This window comes from Mesoplodon bidens (genome assembly GCF_964165515.1).
Source record: "Mesoplodon bidens genome assembly, chromosome: 3".
Classification (NCBI taxonomy): Eukaryota; Metazoa; Chordata; class Mammalia; order Artiodactyla; family Ziphiidae; genus Mesoplodon; species Mesoplodon bidens.
The window spans coordinates 91,354,379-91,377,762 of record NC_138178.1 but is presented as its reverse complement, the minus strand read 5'-3'; the positions used below and the strand labels follow the sequence as shown (position 1 = coordinate 91,377,762).

General features: G+C 41.2%; 1 protein-coding gene across 2 annotated transcripts in view; it reads left to right on the top strand.

Moving 5' to 3' along the window:
- Nucleotides 1-10,769: 10,769 nt before the first annotated feature.
- The window catches only part of GOLM2 (golgi membrane protein 2), a 115,008-nt gene continuing 102,393 nt past the window's right edge, over nucleotides 10,770-23,384 (top strand). For both annotated transcript variants that reach the window (XM_081227099.1, XM_081227098.1), the window contains exon 1: nucleotides 10,770-11,402. In XM_081227099.1, the coding sequence (XP_081083225.1) occupies nucleotides 11,076-11,402 (327 nt within the window). In that variant the 5' untranslated portion in view covers nucleotides 10,770-11,075. The remainder of the gene's footprint in view (nucleotides 11,403-23,384) is intronic.

Below are 23,384 nucleotides of genomic sequence, written 5' to 3'. Positions count from 1 at the left end.
ATTTTCTTTAAAATACCAATGATTTTTTTTTTTTTTTTTTTTTTTTTTTTTGCGGTACGCGGGCCTCTCACTGTTGTGGCCTCTCCCATTGCGGAGCACAGGCTCCGGACGCGCAGGCTCAGCGGCCATGGCTCACGGGTCCAGCCGCTCCGTGGCATGTGGGATCTTCCTGGACCAGGGCACGAACCCGTGCCCCCTGCCACGGCAGGCGGACTCTCAGCCACTGCGCCACCAGGGAAGCCCAATACCAATGATTTTTAATATAGATTTTAAATAACCCTAATAATGCCCAGATGTCAAAAGAAAGAACATTTTGTACACTGATATAATGTTAATAAGAAAGTGTTCACAGACATATTTCAAAACATATTAGTATTTCAAAGTTACTATACTACTCTGCTGAAAAATGTGTTCTTTTGCAAACACTGGCTTCTGTTCTGTCTTGGGATGTAATGTGCTACCTCTCCAAGATACTAACAAATCAAAATAGTACCTGAACAGGAACAGCGAGTGAGTTAAATCCATCATCATGTTTACTTGATATAGATCAGGGGACTGCACTGCTTAAAACAACACAAACAACATGCTGAAACTAACAGATTCAGTGAAAAATTATGTAGGTTTAAAAAAAAGCTTTTAGCTTCTACTTAAAGCTCAGACGATGGATAAACAAGGATCCCTTAAAGGGCACTATATGACACATGATTAGCTCTCCTCACAGCTGTGTCTTCTGCCTGAACATCAGTGCAAGAGGATTTATTGTGGTGCCATACTAGCATCAGCAGCAAGTACACTGTTTCAGGGAACCAAAATTAACAAATAAAGGTTTGGAAAATTACAGGATGATCACTTGAAATTAGCCCCACATAAAGTTCCACTATATTAAATGGGGCCATATTTAATTGGGTCATTACAGAACAATGTCTAGCAGAGAAAGCCACCAAGAGCTAGAAGATTAGATGAAATGCAGTACAAACAAAAAAAAATAGGGCAGAAACCTTGGGTTTTCTGCCAAGTCCAGAAAAAAATACATTGCAGCAGACTGTGCAGAGGCATGACCGTCTTTTCATTGGTTGCCAAGAATCTAAGTCTGGTTTTTAAAAATTACAAAGGAAATAGAAGCGAAATGTTAAGGAACAAGACCCACTATATTTTGGAAAGGTATGTGAGAAGTGGTGATTAATTAGTAAAAATATTTACTGAATTCCTACTATGTGTCTACTATCTACTGTGCTACCTGCTAAGAAGGGAGAAAATAAAAGTGACAAAATGTGTGCTTTTTGGAGTTCATAGCTAACTGGCCAGGCAAGATACACCAATGTGAAAGAATAGAGTAACAATGTAAGGTTAAATGATTATTGCCAAAGTGATGCAGTTTGTGGACAATTAGTGCATAATTCAGAAGAGAAAGACATGAGCTGAGCTGGAACTTGAAGATCTCAGAGCGAGAGAGAGAGAAGATTTATACCAGATCTTGAAGAAAGCTTGGATTCTAATCCGAGGTTGGTCTTTAACCATTAGAATGATTTTGAGCAAGTCACACTACTTCTCTGGATTTTCATCTTCAATTATAAACTGGAAATTTTAAATCAGGCAGTCTCTAAAATCTCTTCCTGTTCTAAAATTCCATAATTCCAGAAAAATTTTTTAAAAGGTGAAATGATTAAGAGAGTATTCAGAAAGTGTTTTAGACAAATCCAAAGAAACTGGGAAGAAAGAAGTGAGCAGTCATTGGAGAAGGGGAAGAAAGCCTAATGATGTGTGGTCAAAACAAAATCACAGCCTACTCCATACTATCAGTTCATATGGTCCTTCAGAAAAACACCTACTAAAAGTCTAGTAGGAGGCAGATATGTCACAGAAAAATAAACTGCTATGGTAGAAATCTAAAGAACATCGTGGAGGCACAATAAGATAGTGGTCATTTCTACTTGGGAGCAGCAAGGCATGGGAGGTGTCAAAAGGAGGTGTTTTAAAGGAGGTAGACTGAGTAGTTTCCTTGTTGGGTATTGGTAAAGGAAGAAGAGACAAAGATTCAGGAGGACATTTCTGTCTCTGCTGTATGCTCTGCAACTCCTCCTACCTGCAACACTATCTGGTACACAGCAGGCACTCAAATTATATTTAATTAATTAATTAGTCAATTTTAATTAATGCACATTTTATGATATAAAGCCTTCAACAAAGTAGGATTCCAATAACAAAGTGCCACAATAGTGAAGTTTAAAATTTTTCATTTAATTCCAGGCTCTTGGATTAGGAAGAATTAATATTGTTAAAATAGCCATACTGGGACTTCCCTGGTGGTGCAGTGATTAAGAATCTGCCTGCCGGGCTTCCCTGGTGGCGCAGTGGTTGAGAGTCGACCTGCCGATGCAGGGGATATGGGTTCGTGCCCCGGTCCAGGAGGATCCCACATGCTGCGGAGTGGCTGGGCCCGTGAGCCATGGCCGCTGAGCCTGCACGTCCGGAGCCTGTGCTCCACAACGGGAGAGGCCACAACAGTGAGAGGCCCGTGTACCGCAAAAAAAAAACAAAAAAAAAACCCAAGAATCCGCCTGCCAACGCAGGGGACACGGGTTTGAGCTCTGGTCTGGAAGACTACACATGCTGTGGAGCAACTAAGCCCATGCACAACTACTGAGCCTGCACTCTACAGCCCGCAAGCCACAACTACGGAGCCCACATGCCACAACTACTGAAGCCCGTGTGCCTAGAGCCTGTGCTCTGCAGCAAGAGAAGCCACTGCAATGAGAAGCATGCACACCGCAATGAAGAAGCCCCCACTCTCCACAACTAAAGAAAGCCCACGTGCAGCAGTGAAGACCCAATTCAGCCAAAAACAAACAAACAAACAAAAAACAGCCATACTACCCAAAGCAACCTACAGATTTATTGCAATCCCTATCAAAATACCCATGACATTTTTCACAGAACTGGAACAAACAATCTTAAAATTTATATGGAACCACAAAAGGCCCAGAATTGCCAAAGCAATCCTAAGGGAAAAGAACAAAGCTGGAGGGATAACCCTTCTAGACTTTAGACTATACTACAAAGCTGCAGTAATCAAAACAGTGTGGTATTGGCACAAAAAACAGACATATGGATCAATGGAACAGAATAGAAGGCCCAGAAATAAACCTATGCACCTATGGTCAATTAATCCATGACAAAGGAGGCAAGAATATACAATGGAGAAAAGACCATCTCTTCAACAAGTGGTGTTGGAAAAGCTGGATAGCTGCATGTAAATCAATTAAATTAGAACACTTCTTCAGACCATATACAAAAATAAACCCAAAATGGTTTAAAGACCAAAATATAAGACATGACACCATAAAACTCCTAGAAGAGAACATAGGCAAAACATTCTCTGATGCAAATCATAGAAATATTTTCTTAGATCAGTCTCCCAGAGTAAATAAATAAATAAATAAAAGCAAAAATAACAAACGGGGCCTATTCAAACTGAAAAGCTTTTGTACAGCAAAGGAAACCATCAACAAAATGAAAAGACAACCTACAGTATTGGAAAAAATATTTGCAAATGATGCAACTGACAAGAGGTTAATATCCAAAATATACAAACAGCTCATACAACTCAATATCAAAAAAGCAAACAACCCAATCAAAAAATAGGCAGAAGATCTAAATAGACACTTTTCCAAAGAAGACATACAGATGGCCAACAGGCACATGAAAAGATGCTCAACTTTGCTAATTATTAGAGAAATACAAATCAAAACCACAATGAGGTATGACCTCACACCAGTCAAAATGGCTATCATCAAAAAGTCTACAAATAATAAATGCTGGAGAGGGTGTGGAGAAAGAGAACCCTTGTATACTGTTGGTGGGAATGTAAATTAGTGCAGCCACTATGGAAAATAGTATGAAGTTCCTTAAAAAACTAAAAATAGAGCTACTGTATGATCCAGCAATCCCACCCCTGGATATATATCGGGAAAAAATAAAAACTCTAATTTGAAAAGAAATGCACACCCCAATGTTCACAGCAGCACTATTTACAATAGCCAAGACATGGAATCAAACCAAGTGCCCATCAACAGACGATTGGCTTAAGAAGATGTGGTATATATATGTGTATGTATACAATGGAATATTACTTAGCCATAAAAAATGAAATATTGCCATTTGCAGCAACATGGATGGACCTAGGGAATATTATACTTAGTGAAGTCAGATAGAGAAAGACAAACACTATATGATATCATTTATATGTGGAATCTAAAAAATAATACAAATGAATCTATATATAAAATAAAGACTTATAGAAAGCAAATTTATGGCTACCAAAATGGAGAGGAAAGGAGGGACAAATTAGCATGGGATTAATAGATACAAACTACTATACATCAAATAAATAAGCAATAAGGATTTACTGTATAACACAGGGAATTACATTCAATATCTTGTAATAACCTATAATGTAATATAATCTGAAATACATATATTGATATAATTGAATCACTTTGCTGTGTACCTTAAACCAACACAATACTGTAAATCAACTATACTTCAATTAAAAAAACAAGCATTACTCACTTCATAATAAACTTTTCAATTAAGTATTTTTTCAATCAACTATTATAGTAATAATATAATTGTGATCACATGGGTATCTGAGATATTTGTAACATTGTTATTAATAATGAAGAAATTAATGAATAAATGGTAGTGAAAAAAGAAAATTAGGGAAGCTTTCCAATATGAAATAGTCAAACAAAGCATCAGAAACATAAGATAGCCTGAAAAACAGGATATCCTTAGAGCTAGGGCATGAGATATAGGGAAAAAAATAAGGCTGGAAAAGCTGATAGATGCTGGGTTGCAGTCCTACCAAAACCATGGCCCTTTAGTCCCGAAATTACCAATATTTGGACTCTAAGAACTTCCTTTTTAATGTCAGAAACTGTACAGATACTCATGTGACAGTAATTATACTTTCAGTGTCCACTGATTAAGAAAATATATAATGGAAAAGGTTATGAAGTCACTAGTAATTTTAAATACGTTTTTATTTTATTCATCACAATAGCATCAGATTTTTTTTAAAAAGTAGTGAGATTTTGTAGAAATTATTTATTCAATATATAGACAAAGGTTAGTGAACATATAGATTCATTTATGCCCCCACCACAAACTGAGAACCACTGCTATAGTAACAGCAGCAGTAGTAGCAACATTTATTGAATACTTGCTAAGTGCCTGTTCTAAGCACTGCACATGTATTAACTCATTTAATTCACACAACCATATGAGATGAGCATTATGATTACCCCCCTTTGTGACAGAGTTTGTTTTTGCTTCCTTATACTTTTTCTTCCCTTTTCCTTCACTAAAAGACCCTAATTTTCAAATGAGGACATTGCTGCTGTAAGATATATTTCCTTGCCTCCTTGGTCTCAGGGTGGTGACTGTGTGACTAGCTTCAGAGCAATGAGAAGTGAAAATGTACATTTGGAGAAGTGTTCTTAATAGTTGGAGAAGGGCATACCCTTTCTCCTTCCTGCTTCCTGGACCAAGAATGTCATGTCTGGAAGTGAAAATGAGGTCCATACTGTAGGGATGACAGAGCAGTGAGCTGGAAAGAGCCTGCCATACCAGTCCTGGATGGCCGGCTTCTCAATTTATTTTATGTGAGAAAGGAGAAAACCCTATCTTGTTTAAGTTATTATTTTTTCCCCTTAAATGGAGCCAAACTTTATCCTGATAGGCCATTTTGGAAATGAGAACACTGAGGTTCTGAGTTTAAGTAGCTGGCTTGATGTTACAATCTTATTAAGAGGCAAAGAGAGACTTTTAATTCACACATTCTTACTCCAGAGCCCACATTACCTCTTACAGCATACTGCCTCTTGCTATACAACTGTAGGAAATGGGTTTGACATAGGGAAGTAACTTAACAACTGTGTTTTCTCTTGACTAGTACTGGCTGCCATGGGAAGGGGGCATTCTCTTCACAAGGTAACCCTTTTCAGCTGAGGTAATTCTGAAGGGGGCTGATAGCTGAGGGCTATCTGTTGACAGCACTCCCAGCAGCTGGGGAAAAAAGTCCTTCATTCCTGAAATGGGATCTGAGTGGCACATCATAGCAACCATCTCCATGCATGACATCATACCCCTTCCTGTGACTGTGACTTTCCCCCCTAGCCATCCAAAACCTGGTTGATCTGGGGGTATAAAGGTCTGGACCCCTCCAACGCAGGACAGCTCTGAAGGGACATCCCAGCTTCAGAGATCTTCAGGGAGTTGGCTGAGGCTTTCACTGAGACTTTATAGCAGCCCAACTTCTCCCTCTGCCCATCCTGTTTCCCTCCCTTCCCTTTCCTGCTCTTCTATGGGTGGTGATCCCAGGAACACTCCCTTAAAAAAACCTTCCTGGGCTTCCCTGGTGGCGCAGTGGTTGAGAGTCCGCCTGCCGATGCAGGGGACGCGGGTTCGTGCCCTGGTCCGGGAGGATCCCACATGCCGCGGAGCGGCTGGGCCCGTGAGCCATGGCCGCTGAGCCTGCGCGTCCGGAGCCTGTGCTCTGCAACGGAAGAGGCCACAGCAGTGGGAGGCCCGCATACCGCAAAAAAAAAAAAAAACTTCCATCTCAGAGTTTGTTTCCTGGGGAACCCAACCTGTGTCACCATGTCTTTATTCAGTCACTGACTGTTCTTAATTGGAAGGGAGGTAACACATGTCAAGAAAAAGAAAACTGTGGGAATTCCCTGGTGGTCCATTGGTTAGGACTCAGTGCTTTCACTGCCGGGGCCCCAGGTTCAATCCCTGGTTGGGGAACTAAGATCCTACAAACCACGACATTATTTGTTTAGTTCTACCCAACTCGCTTTCTGTTTCTTGGTATCAGACTGCCCACTGGCAATAGAGGAGTGTCCTATGTTGGGCCAATCATAATCCCCCAACTCCCTGGTCACAGTGATATGTACAAGTGGCGTGCACACGATCAGGCTTGGACAACCAGAACCTTTCCTTGGTCATTTTTGTACTGACAGCTAGAAAACTGAACTCCTTTGCTTCTCAGATCATGGAACTGGCAGGATGTGTCCCTATGGATGCTGGGGCCACATTTCCCATCTACAAGGAAAAGGGCCATCTGAAGTAGGAGAGAATAAAGCCAAGAAGAGGGTGGAAACAGAAAGACCCCAGTTCCTGGGGCTCTTCCAATAGTACTGTAAATTACCCTAGTATCTATCTATCTATGCACCCACCCACCCACACACATATGTATATAATTTTACTTATCTATTTATTGCTTACACCAGTTTAGGTTGTTTTTTATTTACAATGGAAAGAACTTGCCTACACATCTGTGTATTTTCTATTTCTACAAGCTGCTACCTTCTCTAATCTAGTCCTACTCAATGTCCTAAATATTGAAGAATAAGCTATAAAATAACTACTCCTCTGCTCAAATCCAGGAAGTCAAATTTTTTATGACTCAACATATATTGAAGACAATATATGCCAAACAGTGTTTTGAGCTCAAGAAAATGAGCTCTGGGCTTCCCTGGAGGCGCAGTGGTTGAGAGTCCGCCTGCCGATGCAGGGGACACGGGTTCCTGCCCCGGTCCGGGAAGATCCCACATGCCGCGGAGCCTGCGCGTCCGGAGCCTGTGCTCCGCAACGGGAGAGGCCACAGCAGTGAGAGGTCCGCGTACCACAAAAAAAAAACAAAAAAAAAGAAGAAAAGAAAAAGAAAAAAAAAAGAAAATGAGCTCCATATAAAAGCAAAATTCCTATGATTTAACCTCACTTGCCACTGGGTAATAGATTCTTACTTTTCAATTAAATCTTTTTTTTTTTTAGAAAGGGTTTTTTTTTTTTTTTGGCTGTGTTGGGTCTTCGTTGCCGTGCACTGGCTTTCTCTAGTTGCGTTGAGCGGGAGCTACTCTTTGTTGTGGTGCGCAAGCTTCTCATTGCAGTGGCTTCTCTTGCTGCAGAGCACAGGCTCTAGGCACGGGGGGCTTCAATAGTTGTGGCACGTGGGCTCAGTAGTTGTGGCTCACAGGCTCTACAGCACAGGCTCAGTAGTTGTGGTGCACGGGCTTAGTTGCTCCACGGCATGTGGGATCTTCCACGGACAGGGGCTCGAACCCATGTCCTCTACATTGTTAGGTGGATTCTTAACGACTGTGCCACCAGGGACGTCCTCTATTAAATCTTAAAACATTATTTATCTGTGATTATACTGCCTTTCCAATTATATGAATATATTTATATCCATACTTGATATCATAAAAGATATCCCCCCAAATAGGAACTTTTATAACTAATTTTTAAAATTTTAGAACAGTTTTAGAAATACAGAAAACCTGTAAAAATACTACAGAGTTCCTATATACCCTACATCTAGTCTCCCTCATTACTAACATCCTAGCTTAGTGTGGTACCTTTGTGACAATCAATCAGTAATAAAAACATTATTATTAAAGTCCAAGTTTATTCAAATTTCCTTAGTTTTTACCTAATGTCCTTTTTTCCGTTCTAGGATCCTATCTAGGATACTACATTATTCTTTTGGCTGTGAAAATTTTTCAGACTTTCCTTGTTTTTGAGGACCTTGATAGTGTGTAGGATTACTGTTCAGGCATTTTGTAGAATGTCCCTCAATTGGGATTTGTCTGATGTTTTCCTCATGATTAGATAGGGTTATGAGTTTTGGGGAGGAAAACCACAGAGTGCTACTTCCATCACATCCTATCAGAGGTACATGCTAACAACATGACTTACCACTGTTGTTGTTAACCTCGATCATCTGATTTAAGGAATTGACTTTTACCTCAATTAGTTTAAAGCCTAATCCAGAACCATCTATAGGAGAGCACTTATACACTGTCTTCATGATATCTGGATTGGGTTTGTTAGTAGAGGGAAGAACTCGAAGAGGTAACCATCAAAACAGATAAAAAATTTTTTTCTCCCTGGGGGAAGAGTGGAAGGAGGATTGTTTTTCAAGCTTCAGCCCTGCCACTTACTAGATGTATGACTTTGGGCAAGTTACTTCCACATCTGTAAAATGGAATTATGGTACCAAATAGTTCTTTTAAGCATCTGATTAAAAAAATGTATGTGAATGTGTTTTGTACCATAATATTATACTTCTACATGCTAGAATCCCACATAAAAATGAAAACACTTTTGGAAAGATCATCTGAAACATCTTAAGCAGTTTAACATCACTTTATAGTTTCAACTGCTGGCTAAGCAAAGCAAAATCGATATGAAATTGAGGAAAGGATAGGTGGATCCATTATAGACGAGGATTTCCCATTTTTGCCTTGCTCCCTTTTGCTAAGGTCTGCTTGTCCTTTGAGACTGGAGGGGATTTCTTAGATCTTATGAAGCCAGAGCAAAGGGCTCAAGTTTGATGTGGACTAAATATTAATAATTTTGGTGTTTTTTTTCCTGTATTTGTGAGAGAGAAATCATCACTCTTTCAGGGTGCAATAATTCTTCCAGGCTACTCTAGGACTATTAGGCAAGAAACTTTATTTTTGAAATGGACAGGAAACATAGAATAATTATTCAAGATAACAAGTCTTCTTACTTCAAAATCATACCACTCTGATTTGAATGAAAATACCAAAGTTCTTGCGTTTGGTTGGTTTATGTTCGTTCTTGAACCTGAGGTCTGAAAAATAAAGCAACTCCATCTTCTCCTTAAACAGGATAGAGCCAAATAACTTTTAAAACTTCCATGCGAAAGATGTTTAAAAAAACTTTTATGCGAGCACAAATATGCAGAAAACACAGAAGAGGTGAGGGCTTTTTCTGCATCACTGTAATTAATGCCGAACATATAGCAACAGTTAGCCTGGTATAATGCAAAGAGCAATGATGTTAGAGACCAATGACCCGAATTCAAGCCTAATTCTGCCTCAAACAAGATATGGGACTTTGAGAAAGTTTCTGGTACATCTTTGTGTCTTGGATTCCTCATCTGTAAAACTGTGTTGCCGAGAGGATAATACAAGACTAAGTATGCAAAAACAATTTGTAAGAGAGCTACTATATCTAACCCAGACCGTGCTTGCTGTCAGTAACAGCATAAGTTACCATTCATTGTGAGCAGCTTCTGGACTTTCTACTTGGAAGCCCAGTTCGAGGCAAAAGCAGCAGTGAGTTTAGGAACAGGGGCTCATACATTCTTAAGTTCTTTCCATTAGTGAAAAGAGTAACCTTGGAAACCAGGCTGGCACCACCTCTTTCAGTCATAAAACTTAGTTTCTCTTGCTTTCCCCAGTAATGTTTGGGGCACCACAATTTCATGGTCTTTTTCTTTCTGGTTATTGTTTTGTCTCCACATCATTAGCACAAGCAAGAAAACCTACTGAAGCAAATACAAAATCTAGTCGTCCCTTCTGCCCGCAGCTCACCTAAGTTTTCCTTACATAGCGGTCGCAACCTCAGATGTCCTCAAAAACAAAAACTCTCACGAGGGCCATGGCATGGTAGGCACTCCCTAGACCGTGGGTCAAGGGGATTGAGCAGGTAAAAGCCGAACGGGCTCCGGTTCAGGTATACAAGTACTAACCCAGACCGCCAAAATCATCACAACACTCTTCCAGACAGAGATAACCCTCGCGAGATAAGACTGAGAAGAGCGAGAAAAGCCCACTTTCTCGCGAGAAGAGGGGGCGTTGGCGTAAACTAGGAAATGGCCCCCTTGGCGACCCAGACCCGGCCAATGGGCGGGGCCAGAGTTAAATCCACCCCCTTCCGGCTCTTTTCCCCGCCCCCTAACCCTGAAGTGTTGGACCTGGGTTTCGGGCAGCTGGGTTCTCCTGGTTCCACCCAGCTGGTGAGGGGTCTAGTTCAGCGCCTGCGGAACGCGCTGTGGCAGGATTTGAGGGGGGGGGCGGGGAGGGGCCTGCGGCTTGCGGCCCCGCCCCCTTCTCCGGCTCGCGGGCGGGCGAATCGGCCCGCCTCCGGCTTCAGCCGGCCCTGGGGCCGTGTCCCCCAGGCAACTCAGCCACCTCGGCCAGAGCGTCTGCCCGCAGGCGTCGGCGCCGAGACATCGGGGTACAGCCTGGTTCGGCCCCATGGTGGGTTTCGGGGCGAACAGGCGGGCCGGCCGCCTGCCTTCCTTCGTGTTGGTGGTCCTGCTGGTGGTGATCGCGGTCCTCGCCTTCAACTACTGGAGCATCTCCTCCCGCCACGTCCTGCTTCAGGAGGAGGTGGCCGAGCTGCAGGGCCAGGTCCAGCGCACCGAGGTGGCTCGCGGGCGCCTGGAGAAGCGCAATTCGGACCTGCTGCTCTTGGTGGACTCGCACAAGAAACAGATTGACCAGAAAGAGGCCGATTACGGCCGGCTCAGCAGCCGGCTGCAGGCCAGGGAGGGCCTCGGGAAAAGATGCGAGGATGACAAGGTAAGGACGAGCCCTCTCCCCTCAACCCCCATAGTTTTTTTCAGCTCCGCGGTGGGGGTGTTCGCCCAGACGTGGCTGCCTTATGCCTTCCAGAATTGAAGCCTCGGAGGCTCCCCTTACCGCTAACAACCGTATTTCTTTCGGACTTTAACCGGTTTAATCACTGCCACATTTTCCAGTCCCTGCCAGATGAAACTGGCTGTAAGTTTTGGTTCTCAAGAGTGGCCTGTGTGTGGATGCCGCCTCTTCTCCAAGCTCAGCTGCTGAGCTGGCAGTAGTAATCATCTGGCCTATGTGGTCGGCCGCCTTACGTTTACAGATACACAAATCTGGAGGCTGCCGGATTTGGTGTGTTACCTTATTCTTTTTTCCGTGCACACTGATTATTATTAATTAATTTATTTAAAGAATGGGGCCTCCTCTAACTCCTCTACTTATGGTGGTCACCATATATTTTTTAAAACAGTCTGAGTTTTCTTACATCTCTATAGGGCTATGTATTAAGCAAAGAGTTGGATATTACTGCCTTTTTTGTGATGAAAATGTTATGATAGATGGGCTCTGGAGCCATATATGAGCCACTTGTGACTTGGACATAGATAATCCAAAATTATGTACTCAGTTTGAATGGTTAGTGAAATTAGTCGAAAAGGTAGAACCTAGAAATAAATTCTAAGCAACAGAATCTCATGTCATTGTCCTCATTGATCTTGAAAGGAAATAAAAATGAAATTTTGTATGCTTAACTATTAGGGTTGGTATTGGAAAGCCATACTAAGTTTAAATTTTAAAAGTTTAAAGCTAGACTGTAACTAGACCCGCCGCTGAATAGTCTTTGTTTTCACCAGCATATTGGGAACTATGTTATTAACTTATGACCTACCAACTTCTGTTGATTTACCACAGTAAATTTCTGGGTGGGATAAGTAGATGCCTTTCTTTCTGGACCCTCTTTTGGTAGTCTTCACACTTTTTTGTGTGTGTTCCTATTATAAGTTTTTATTTTGTATATTAAAATCATTTGTAGTAAGTCATTATAAATTAAAATCTCCTGAGCTCCCAACTTCCTTATTGTCACCAACCTCTACCTTGTTTCTTATTTCATGAAGATTGAAGCCCTCAGGTAAGTGCTTTTCTATAACCTACACCTTCACCATAACAGAGACAGCTTCTGAGAGGAGCAAGAGCTCAGCAAACTTACAAACATACTACATACTGAACTCTATAGACTGAAAAATTCTCTTGGGTGGAATAGGCAGAAATCCATGAAATTTTGTAGTATTAAAACAAGGTCTTCAGTCTTGGAATGGTTAGGCATACTATTCAAATTCTCTCCAATCTGGAAAGAAATATAAGTCTTTTTTAGTAATTTATACTCAGGATTCCATTTCTTCCATCTACTGGACTGTAATTATCAGTTTCTTTCAGTAGGTTTTCACTTTTACCTTCAACCATATGTAGGTGTCCGCTGTTCTAAAATTTTTTTATTCTTCCATATACTCCCTTCTCCCAATCAACCAATGTCTTTTTAAATTTTCACGGCTAAACTCCGGTTATGGGTGGTCTATAAATGTTTCATCTATTTCTTTTCTCATCCCCATCCTAATTTTTTAAATTCTGTATACCATCCTTCTTTCCTCCTCTTTTCTGAAGCTATTCTCTTGAAGGTCACAGGTGTCAGTCTTCCTGGTCAAATGCAAAAAAACATTTTTATTCTCATTCTATTTAATTTCTCAGTAATTGATTGTCTCTAGCCTTTTAGAAACTATCTCCTTTCTCGCTTCTGTATCATTGAACTCTCCGGATTTGCTTCCTGCCTCCTTCACTATATTCTTTGATGGATTTTTTTTCCCCCCTCCAACAGCCTAATAGCAATGGACTTTATTCTTGGGCCTTTGCTTTCCCCTTACAGCAGTATTTCTCAAGGTGGTGTTAAACAGAATGCTGTCCTAGAAATTGTTTGTAGATGGTCAGGAGAAAAGAGGAAAACCTTCTTTTTGGAGGGAAATGTTAAATAATATAAGCAGTATATCCTCCTCTTGGAATTCATAATGCCTGCTAGCATATAAAGGCTCTGAGAAATGTATTAATAAAGAAGCCTATTTAATTTTGTTTAACTTAGTCTCTAACAGTTAATTTGATCACCGACTACTGTTTTCATGGCCTACTTGTTACCATGGTACAGAAGAATGTAGCAAAGCACACTAGTCTGGGAAATGTTGCCCCAGGTATCTTAGCTATTGTTTGGCTAATATTCTATGCAGCTGGCTCACAAATCTGTACCTCTTCTTTGCATGTCAATTTTATATTTTGAACTAGCTATAGCATCTTCATTGGAGAGCTTGTGAGTGTATGTTCCTGGGGTTAATGAGGAGGCTTTGAGTTGCTAATAGAAAGGGTGGTCTTGGTCTAGGTGAACTAAAGACGAAATTTGTCTTTCAGAGGTGTTTCCTTTATTCCTGCTACTCCCTCAATAGCTGAGAGGAAGGATTTATTTTCTATAAATGATCTAAAATCCCTTTGGGTGGTGATAGTGTTGAAGTAAATTTGACAAAAGTGTCTTCCATTTTAAAATAGACTTGTTTTAATGTTTAATCATATTAATGTAGTCTCTTTAAAGCAAAGGCTCTCTCTGCCTTTCAGGGTTTTTACCTATAGTACACACTGGTGCTGACCCCCTCAATAATCATTTATGCCCCCTTTGTTTGGTATATATCCTTCTCTGTGACTCAGGGCTAAGTCCTGATTGGTTTAAACTGATTATGGTAATTTCATTATTCCCAGTGATTAGTTTAGGAAGGGGCTGGCTAGTGAGTCGTGAAGGGAAGTTTCCTTGCTCCTTAAAAGAGTCATAGTTGCACCTCTTGGTTACTTACCCCAAATAACCTCTTGGTTATCTTACCCCAAATCAAAAATCTCCAGTCTAATCATAAGAAAGCATCAAACAAACTCATATTCAGGGACATTCTACAAAGTACCTGAGCAGTACTCTTCAAAATGAAGAGATGGTCTCTTCTGCCAGATACTGTTGCTTCTGCACGTGATACCTGAAATTGGGGCAACCAGAGTGCCAGGAGAGTTAGCTAAGGAGTGGCTGAGGCACTGAAGATGGCAGAGTGGAGTGTTACAATAGAATATTGGCACTCGTTATGTGAGATAAAAAAATTTCCGTATTGTTTAATCCAGTCAAGTTGAGAGTTCCTTAGTTCCAGCCTAAGTAAGGTATCCTGACTGTTAATATTCTCATTGTCACCGTAGCGTCTGAGATGTAGGTTAAACCTTATGTGTCCCCAGGGCAATGTGGGCAGTGACCTCAAATCTGCACGTGGTTTTGGGATTCCTCAAGGGTCTTTATCTTAAGTATCAACAGTGGTGTTTGGACGCCTGACTAGGTACTTGCTTCACAGTTTTTTGGAGACCAGGATCTTATGGCGGCATCACCTCCCTATATACCCTTCCCCACTCCACTCCATAGATGTTCCACACCAAAAATCCCTTTGCCCTGATGAGCTAGCTGCCTTAGGTATGATGTGTTTTGAGGGGGTGTTGGCAAGGCAGTCCTTGCTCCGGCTACCATTTTTTTTTAACTGTTATTTTAGAACATTTTAGATCTATGGAATTATTGCAAAGATAGTAGAAACAGTTTCCTCATACCCCACACCTAATTTCCCCTGTTATTAACATCTTACATTAATATGGTACATTTGTCATAATTAATGAATCCCTATTGATACATTATTAATAACAAGTCCATACTTTATTTTGATTTTCTCAGTTTTTCTCTAATGCCCTTTTTCTGTTCCAGGATCCCATCCAGGGTTCCACAGTACATTTAGTGGTCATGTCTCTTTAGTCTTCTTTTAGTTGTGACAGTTTTTTCAGACTTTGTTTTTTATGATATTGAAAGTTTTGAGGATCACTGGTCAGGTGTTTTTTTTTTTTTTTTAATATTATTATTTTTTATTAGTTTCTGCTTTATAACAAAGTGAATCAGTCATACATATACATCTGTTCCCACATCCCTTCCCTCATGCATCTCCCTCCCTCCCACCCTCCCCATCCCACCCCTCCAGGCGGTCACAAAGCACCGAGCTGATCTCCCTGTGCTCTGCGGCTGCTTCCCACTATCTATCTACCTTACGTTTGGTAGTGTATATATGTCCATGCCTCTCTTTCGCTTTGTCACTGCTTACCCTTCCCCCTCCCCATATCCACAAGTCCATTCTCAAGTAGGTCTGTGTCTTTATTCCTGTTTTACCCCTAGGTTCTTCATGACATTTTTTTTTTGGAATTCCGTATATATGTGTTAGCATACGGTATTTGTCTTTCTCTTTCTGACTTACTTCACTCTGTATGACAGACTCTAGGTCTATCCATCTCATTACAAATAGCTCAATTTCATTTCTTTTTATGGCTGAGTAATATTCCATTGTATATATGTGCCACATCATCTTTATCCATTCATCCGATGATGGACACTTAGGTTGTTTCCAGCTCCGAGCTATTGTGAATAGAGCTGCAATGAACATTTTGGTACATGTCTCTTTTGGAATTATGGTTTTCTCAGGGTATATGCCTAGTAGTGGGATTGCTGGGTCATATGGTAGTTCTATTTTTAGTTTTTTAAGGAACCTCCATACTGTTCTCCATAGTGGCTGTACCAATTCACATTCCCACCAGCAGTGCAAGAGTGTTCCCTTTTCTCCACACCCTCTCCAGCATTTATTGTTTCTAGATTTCTTGATGATGGCCATTCTGACTGGTGTGAGATGATATCTCATTGTAGTTTTGATTTGCATTTCTCTAATGATTAATGATGTTGAGCATTCTTTCATGTGTTTGTTGGCAGTCTGTATATCTTCTTTGGAGAAATGCCTATTTAAGTCTTCTGCCCATTTTTGGATTGGGTTGTTTGTTTTTTTGCTATTGAGCTGCATGAGCTGTTTATAAATTTTGGAGATTAATCCTTTGTCAGTTGCTTCATTTGCAAATATTTTCTCCCATTCTGAGGGTTGTCTTTTGGTCTTGTTTATGGTTTCCTTTGCTGTGCAAAAGCTTTGAAGTTTCATTAGGTCCCATTTGTTTATCTTTGTTTTTATTTCCATTTCTCTAGGAGGTGGGTCCAAAAGGATCTTGCTGTGATTTATGTCATAGAGTGTTCTACCTATGTTTTCCTCTAAGAGTTTGATAGTTTCTGGCCTTACATTTAAGTCTTTAATCCATTTTGAGCTTATTTTTGTGTATGGTGTTAGGGAATGATCTAATCTCAAACTTTTACATGTCGCTGTCCAGTTTTGCCAGCACCACTTATTGAAGAGGCTGTCCTTTCTCCACTGTACATTCCTGCCTCCTTTATCAAAGATAAGTTGGCCATATGTGCGTGGGTTTATCTCTGGGCTTTCTATCCTGATCCACTGATCTATCTTTCTGTTTTTATGCCAGTACCACACTGTCTTGATTACTGTAGCTTTGTAGTAAAGTCGGAAGTCAGGGAGCCTGATTCCTCCAGCTCCGTTTTTCGTTCTCAAGATTGCTTTGGCTATTCGGGGTCTTCTGTTTTTCCAAACAAATTTTGAAATTTTTTGTTCTAGTTCTGTGAAAAATGCCAGTGGTAGTTTGATAGGGATTGCATTGAATCTGTAGATTGCTTTGGGTAGTAGAGTCATTTTCACAATATTGATTCTTCCAATCCAGGAGCATGGTATATCTCTCCATCTATTTGTATCATCTTTAATTTCTTTCATCAGTGTCTTATAATTTTCTGCATACAGGTCTTTGGCCTTTATGATGTTGAGGAAAGTTCCCTCTATGCCTACTTTCTGCAGGGTTTTTATCATAAATGGGTGTTGAATTTTGTCAAAAGCTTTCTCTGCATCTATTGAGATGATCATATGGTTTTTCTCCTTCAACTTGTTAATATGGTGTATCACATTGATTGATCTGCGTATATTGAAGAATCCTTGCATTCCTGGAATAAACCCCACTTGATCATGGTGTATGATCCTTTTAATGTGCTGTTGGATTCTGTTTGCTAGTATTTTGTTGAGGATTTTTGCATCTATGTTCATCAGTGATATTGGCCTGTAGTTTTCTTTCTTTGTGACATCCTTGCCTGGTTTTGGTATCAAGGTGATGGTGGCCTCGTAGAATGAGTTTGGGAGTGTTCCTTCCTCTGATATTGTTTGGAAGAGTTTGAGAAGGATGGGTGTTAGCTCTTCTCTAAATGTTTGATAGAATTCACCTGTGAAGCCATCTGGTCCTGGGCTTTTGTTTGATGGAAGATTTTTAATCACAGTTTCAATTTCAGTGCTTGTGATAGGTCTATTCATATTTTCTATTTCTTCCTGAGTCAGTCTTGGCAGGTTGTGCATTTCTAAGAATTTGTCCATCTCTTCCAGGTTGTCCATTTTATGGGCATAGAGTTGCTTATAGTAATCTCTCATGATCTTTTGTATTTCTGCAGTGTCAGTTGTTACTTCTCCTTTTTCATTTCTAATTCTATTGATTTGAGTCTTCTCCCTTCTTTTCTTGATGAGTCTGGCTAATGGTTTATCAATTTTGTTTATCTTCTCAAAGAACCAGCTTTTAGTTTTATTGATCTTTGCTATTGTTTCCTTCATTTCTTTTTCATTTATTTCTGATCTGATTTTTATGATTTCTTTCCTTCTGCTAACTTTGGGATGTTTTTGTTCTTCTTTCTCTAATTGCTTTAGGTGCAAGGTTAGGTTGTTTATTCGAGATGTTTCCTGTTTCTTAAGGTGGGATTGTATTGCTATAAACTTCCCTCTTAGAACTGCTTTTGCTGCATCCCATAGGTTTTGGGTCGTCATGTCTCCATTGTCATTTGTTTCTAGGTATTTTTTAATTTCCTCTTTGATTTCTTCAGTGATCACTTCGTTATTAAGTAGTGTATTGTTTAGCCTCCATGTGTTTGTATTTTTTACAGCTCTTTTCCTGTAATTGATATCTAGCCTCATAGCATTGTGGTCAGAAAAGATACTTGATACAATTTCAATTTTCTTAAATTTACCAAGGCTTGATTTGTGACCCAAGATATGATCTATCCTGGAGAATGTTCCATGAGCACTTGAGAAAAATGTATATTCTGTTGTTTTTGGATGGAATGTCCTATAAATATCAATTAAGTCCATCTTGTTTAATGTATCATTTAAAGCTTGTGTTTCCTTATTTATTTTCATTTTGGAAGATCTGTCCATTGGTGAAAGTGGGGTGTTAAGGTCCCCTACTATGATTGTGTTACTGTCGATTTCTCCTTTTATGGCTGTTAGTATTTGCCTTATGTATTGAGGTGCTCCTATGTTGGGTGCATAAATATTTACAATTGTTATATCTTCTTCTTGGATCGATCCCTTGATCATTATGTAGTGTCCTTCTTTGTCTCTTCTAGTAGTCTTTATTTTAAAGTCTATTTTGTCTGATATGAGAATTGCTACTCCAGCTTTCTTTTGGTTTCCATTTGCATGGAATATCTTTTTCCATCCCCTTACTTTCAGTCTGTATGTGTCTCTAGGTCTGAAGTGGGTCTCTTGTAGACAGCATATATATGGGTCTTGTTTTTGTATCCATTCAGCCAATCTGTGTCTTTTGGTGGGAGCATTTAGTCCATTTACATTTAAGGTAATTATCGATATGTATGTTCCTATTCCCATTTTCTTAATTGTTTTGGGTTCGTTATTGTAGGTCTTTTCCTTCATTGTGTTTCTTGCCTAGAGAAGTTCCTTTAGCATTTGTTGTAAAGCTGGTTTGGTGGTGCTGAACTCTCTCAGCTTTTGCTTGTCTGTAAACGTTTTAATTTCTCCATCAAATCTGAATGAGATCCTTGCTGGGTAGAGTAATCTTGGTTGCAGGTTTTTCTCCTTCATCACTTTAATTATGTCCTGCCACTCCCTTCTGGCTTGTAGAGTTTCTGCTGAGAGATCAGCTGTTATCCTGATGGGGATTCCCTTGTGTGTTATTTGTTGTTTTTGCCTTGCTGCTTTTAATATGATTTCTTTGTGTTTAATTTTTGACAGTTTGATTAATATGTGTCTTGGCGTATTTCTCCTTGGATTTATTCTGTATGGGACTCTCTGTGCCTCCTGGACTTGATTAACTATTTCCTTTCCCATATTAGGGAAGTTTTCAACTATAATCTCTTCAAATATTTTCTCAGTCCCTTTCTTTTTCTCTTCTTCTTCTGGAACCCCTATAATTCGAATGTTGGTGCGTTTAATGTTGTCCCAGAGGTCTCTGAGACTGTCCTCTGTTCTTTTCATTCTTTTTTCTTTATTTTGCTCTGCAGCAGTTATTTCCAATATTTTATCTTCCACCTCACTTATCCGTTCTTCTGCCTCAGTTATTCTGCTATTGATCCCATCTAGAGTATTTTTTATTTCATTTATTGTGTTTTTAATCGATGCTTGATTCATCTTTAGTTCTTCTAGATCCTTGTTAACTGTTTCTTGCATTTTGTCTATTCTACTTCCAAGATTTTGGATCTGGGAAATAGAATCTTGGATCATCTTTACCATCATTATTCTGAATTCTTTTTCAGGTAGACTGCCTATTACCTCTTCATTTGTTAGGTCTGGTGGGTTTTTATCTTGCTCCTTCTCCTGCTGTGTGTTTTTCTGTCTTCTCATTTTGCTTATGTTACTGTGTTTGGGGTCTCCTTCTTGCAGGCTGCAGGTTCGTAGTTCCCGTTGTTTTTGGTGTCTGTCCCCAGTGGCTAAGGTTGGTTTAGTGGGTTGTGTAGGCTTCCTGGTGGAGGGGACTAGTGCCTGTGTTCTGGTGGATGAGGCTGGATCTTGTTTTTCTGGTGGGCAGGTCCACGTCTGGTGGTGTGTTTTGGGGTGTCTGCAGACTTTTTATGATTTTAGGCCGCCTCTCTGCTAATGGGTGGCGTTGTGTTCCTGTCTTGCTAGTTGTTTGGCATAGGGTGTCCAGCACTGTAGCTTGCTGGTCATTGAGTGAAGCTGGGTGCTGGTGTTGAGATGGAGATCTCTGGAAGATTTTCGCCGTTTGATATTATGTGGAGCTGGGAGGTCTCTTGTGGACCAGTGTCCTGAAGTTGGCTCTCCCACCTCAGAGGCACAGCACTGACTCCTGGCTCCTCAATTTGGGATGATTTGCTGTCTATTCATGTATTCCACAGATGCAGGGTCCATCAAGTTGATTGTGGAGCTTTAATCCGCTGCTTCTGAGGCTGCTGGGAGAGGTTTCCCTTTCTCTTCTTTGTTCTCACAGCTCCTGGGTCTCAGCTTTGGATTTGGCCCCGCCTCTGCGTGTAGGTCGCCGGAGGGCGTCTGTTCTTCGCTCAGACAGGACAGGGTTAAAGGAGCAGCCTCTTCGGGGACTCTTGCTCACTCAGGCCGGGCGGGAGGGAGGGGCACGGAGTGCGGGGCGAGCCTGCAGCGGCAGAAGTCGGCGTGACGTTGCACCAGCCCGAGGCGCGCCGTGCGTTCTCCCAGGGAAGCCGCCCCTGGATCCCGGGACCCCGGCAGTGGCGGGCTGCACAGGCTCCCGGAAGGGCGGTGTGGACAGTGACCTGTGCTCGCACACAGGCTTCTTGGCGGCGGCAGCAGCAGCCCCAGCGTCCCACGCCCGTCACTGGGCTCCGCGCTTTCAGTCGTGACTCGCGCCCGTCTGTGGAGCCCCTTTAAGCAGCGCTCTTAATCCCCTCTCCTCGCGCACCAGGAAACCAAGAGGGAAGAAAAAGTCTCTTGCCTCTTCGGCAGCTCCAGAGTTTTCCTGGACTCCCTGCCGGCTAGCTGTGGCACATTAGCCCCCTTCAGGCTGAGTTCTCGCCGCCAGCTCCAGTCCTCTCCCTGCGCTCTGACCGTAGCCCTAGCCTCAGCTTCCAGCGCCGCCCGCCCTGGTGGGCGAGCAGACAAGCCTCTCGGGCTGGTGAGTGCCGCTCGGCACCGATCCTCTGTGCGGGAATCTCTCCGCTTTGCCCTACCCAGGTATGTGGGGAGTTTCTTGCCTTTTGGGAGGTCTGGGGTCTTCTGCCAGCATTCAGTAGGTGTTCTGTAGGAGTTGTTCCACGTGTAGCTGTATTTCTGGTGTATCCGTGGGGAGGAAGGTGATCTCGGCGTCTTACTCTTCCGCCATCTTACCCGGAAGTCCTGGTCATGTGTTTTGTAGAATGTCCCTCAGTTGGGATTTGTTTGATGCTTTTCTCAGGATTAGACTCAGGTAATGGTTTTGGGGAGGAAAACCACAGAGACAAAGTGCCATACTCATCATATCAAGGGAATATCTCTCAAAATAACTTATCACTAGATGTTAACCTTGATCACCTGGCTTGAGGTAGTGTTTGTCAGGTTTCTCCACTGTAAAGTTACTCTCTTTTTCTCCTTTTCCATGCTGTACTCTTTGGAAGGAAGTTACTATGTGCAGCCAACACTTAATGAATTGGGAGTTATGTTCTATCTCCTTAAGGGCAGATTATCTATATAAATTACTGGGAATTCTTCTGCATATAAATTACTTGGACCTTTATCTCTTCTCCCTTATTTATTTATTCAGTCATTTATTTATATCAGTATGGATTCATGGATATTTATCTTATACTTTAGGTTATAATCCAATGCTACTTTATTTTGTTGCTCAAATCGTTCCAACTTTGGCCATTGGGAGCTCTTTCGTTTGCCTCCTGGATCCCTCTGACATAATACCCCATCATTGTGACAAACCCCTACTTTCTGGCACTACAAGATGCTTCTGGCTTATCTTATATACTTCCTGCCCCAGTCCTAGACTCCTTCTCCACGGAGCCCTAGTTCCTTTTATTGGAAAATGGTATTAGAGACCAAAGTCTAGGTGCTAGGTGTACTCATTGCAACTGTCAGGCTATCTTTGGGAATCTAGGAATCCCTGCTCCACAGGAATCGGAAAGGTGACATTGGACACCTTCTAATTTATTATTCTATCCTGCCATTTTCAATCTGTTATCTGGGCTGTTAGAACACAGAAATTCTTTAAGGGAGCTTGAAATTGTCCATGGAAGTGAGAAACAAGCTCCACTTCTTTGGGATTCCCCCCACATTTACCTTATTTTTTTGCCTTCCTCCCTAAGGAGTTTCAGCCTAGAGGGGTGTATTAGTTGGTTACGGCTGCGGTACAAAATACTACAGACTGGTTGGCTAAAAACAACAGAAATTTATGTTCTGTAACATAAACTCTGATGGAGTCTAGAAGTCCAAGGTTGAAGTACCAGCAGGTTGGTTTCTTCTGGAGCCTCTCTCCTTGGCTTGCAGATGGCCACCTTCTTGCTGCTTTTTCATCTCATGGTTGTCCTTCTGTGCTCCTGCATCCCTGGGGTCTCTTCCTCTTCTTATAAGGACACCAGTCGTATTGGATTAGGGTCCCACCCTAATGGCCTCATTTTAACTTAATTACCTCTTTAAAGACCTTATTTCTAAATAGGTTTCATTCTGAGGTACTGGACATTGAGACTTCAGTGTATGGGTTTTGGAGGAATACAGTTCAGCCCATAACAAGGGGGAATCTGTGACACACACACTGCTTTTTCTTTCTTCTTTCTGTGAGGAAGACCCTTTCTTCTATTTCCTAGGTGTTGGTTATTTCTCTTATCCTAACTTGAATTCTTCCTGCCTGTATCTTGTACCAAAGTTAGGTGATCCAGGTGGGCCAAGTCAAGCTCTTGATAAATAAAAGAAGCTGTTAGAATGTAGAAAAAGACCTTCCCCAAACTGTTGTTTTATTACAGATGAAAAAAAAAAAAGTCAGTTTTTAGGTTTGAAGCTGAACAGTAAATGACCTCTTTTTCCCTTTAACAACCATAATCCTCCTTGATGGCAGTAATATATTGTACCTTTGCTTGAATAGGGGAAAGGTCATGTGCCAGAAAGGAGGGTGGGTAACATATTACTTTTTTTTTCCCAAAAAAATCCTCATTGCATTTGTGTATGTACACAACACTCATACACATACCAAATAAGTATATGTAAAAACCCT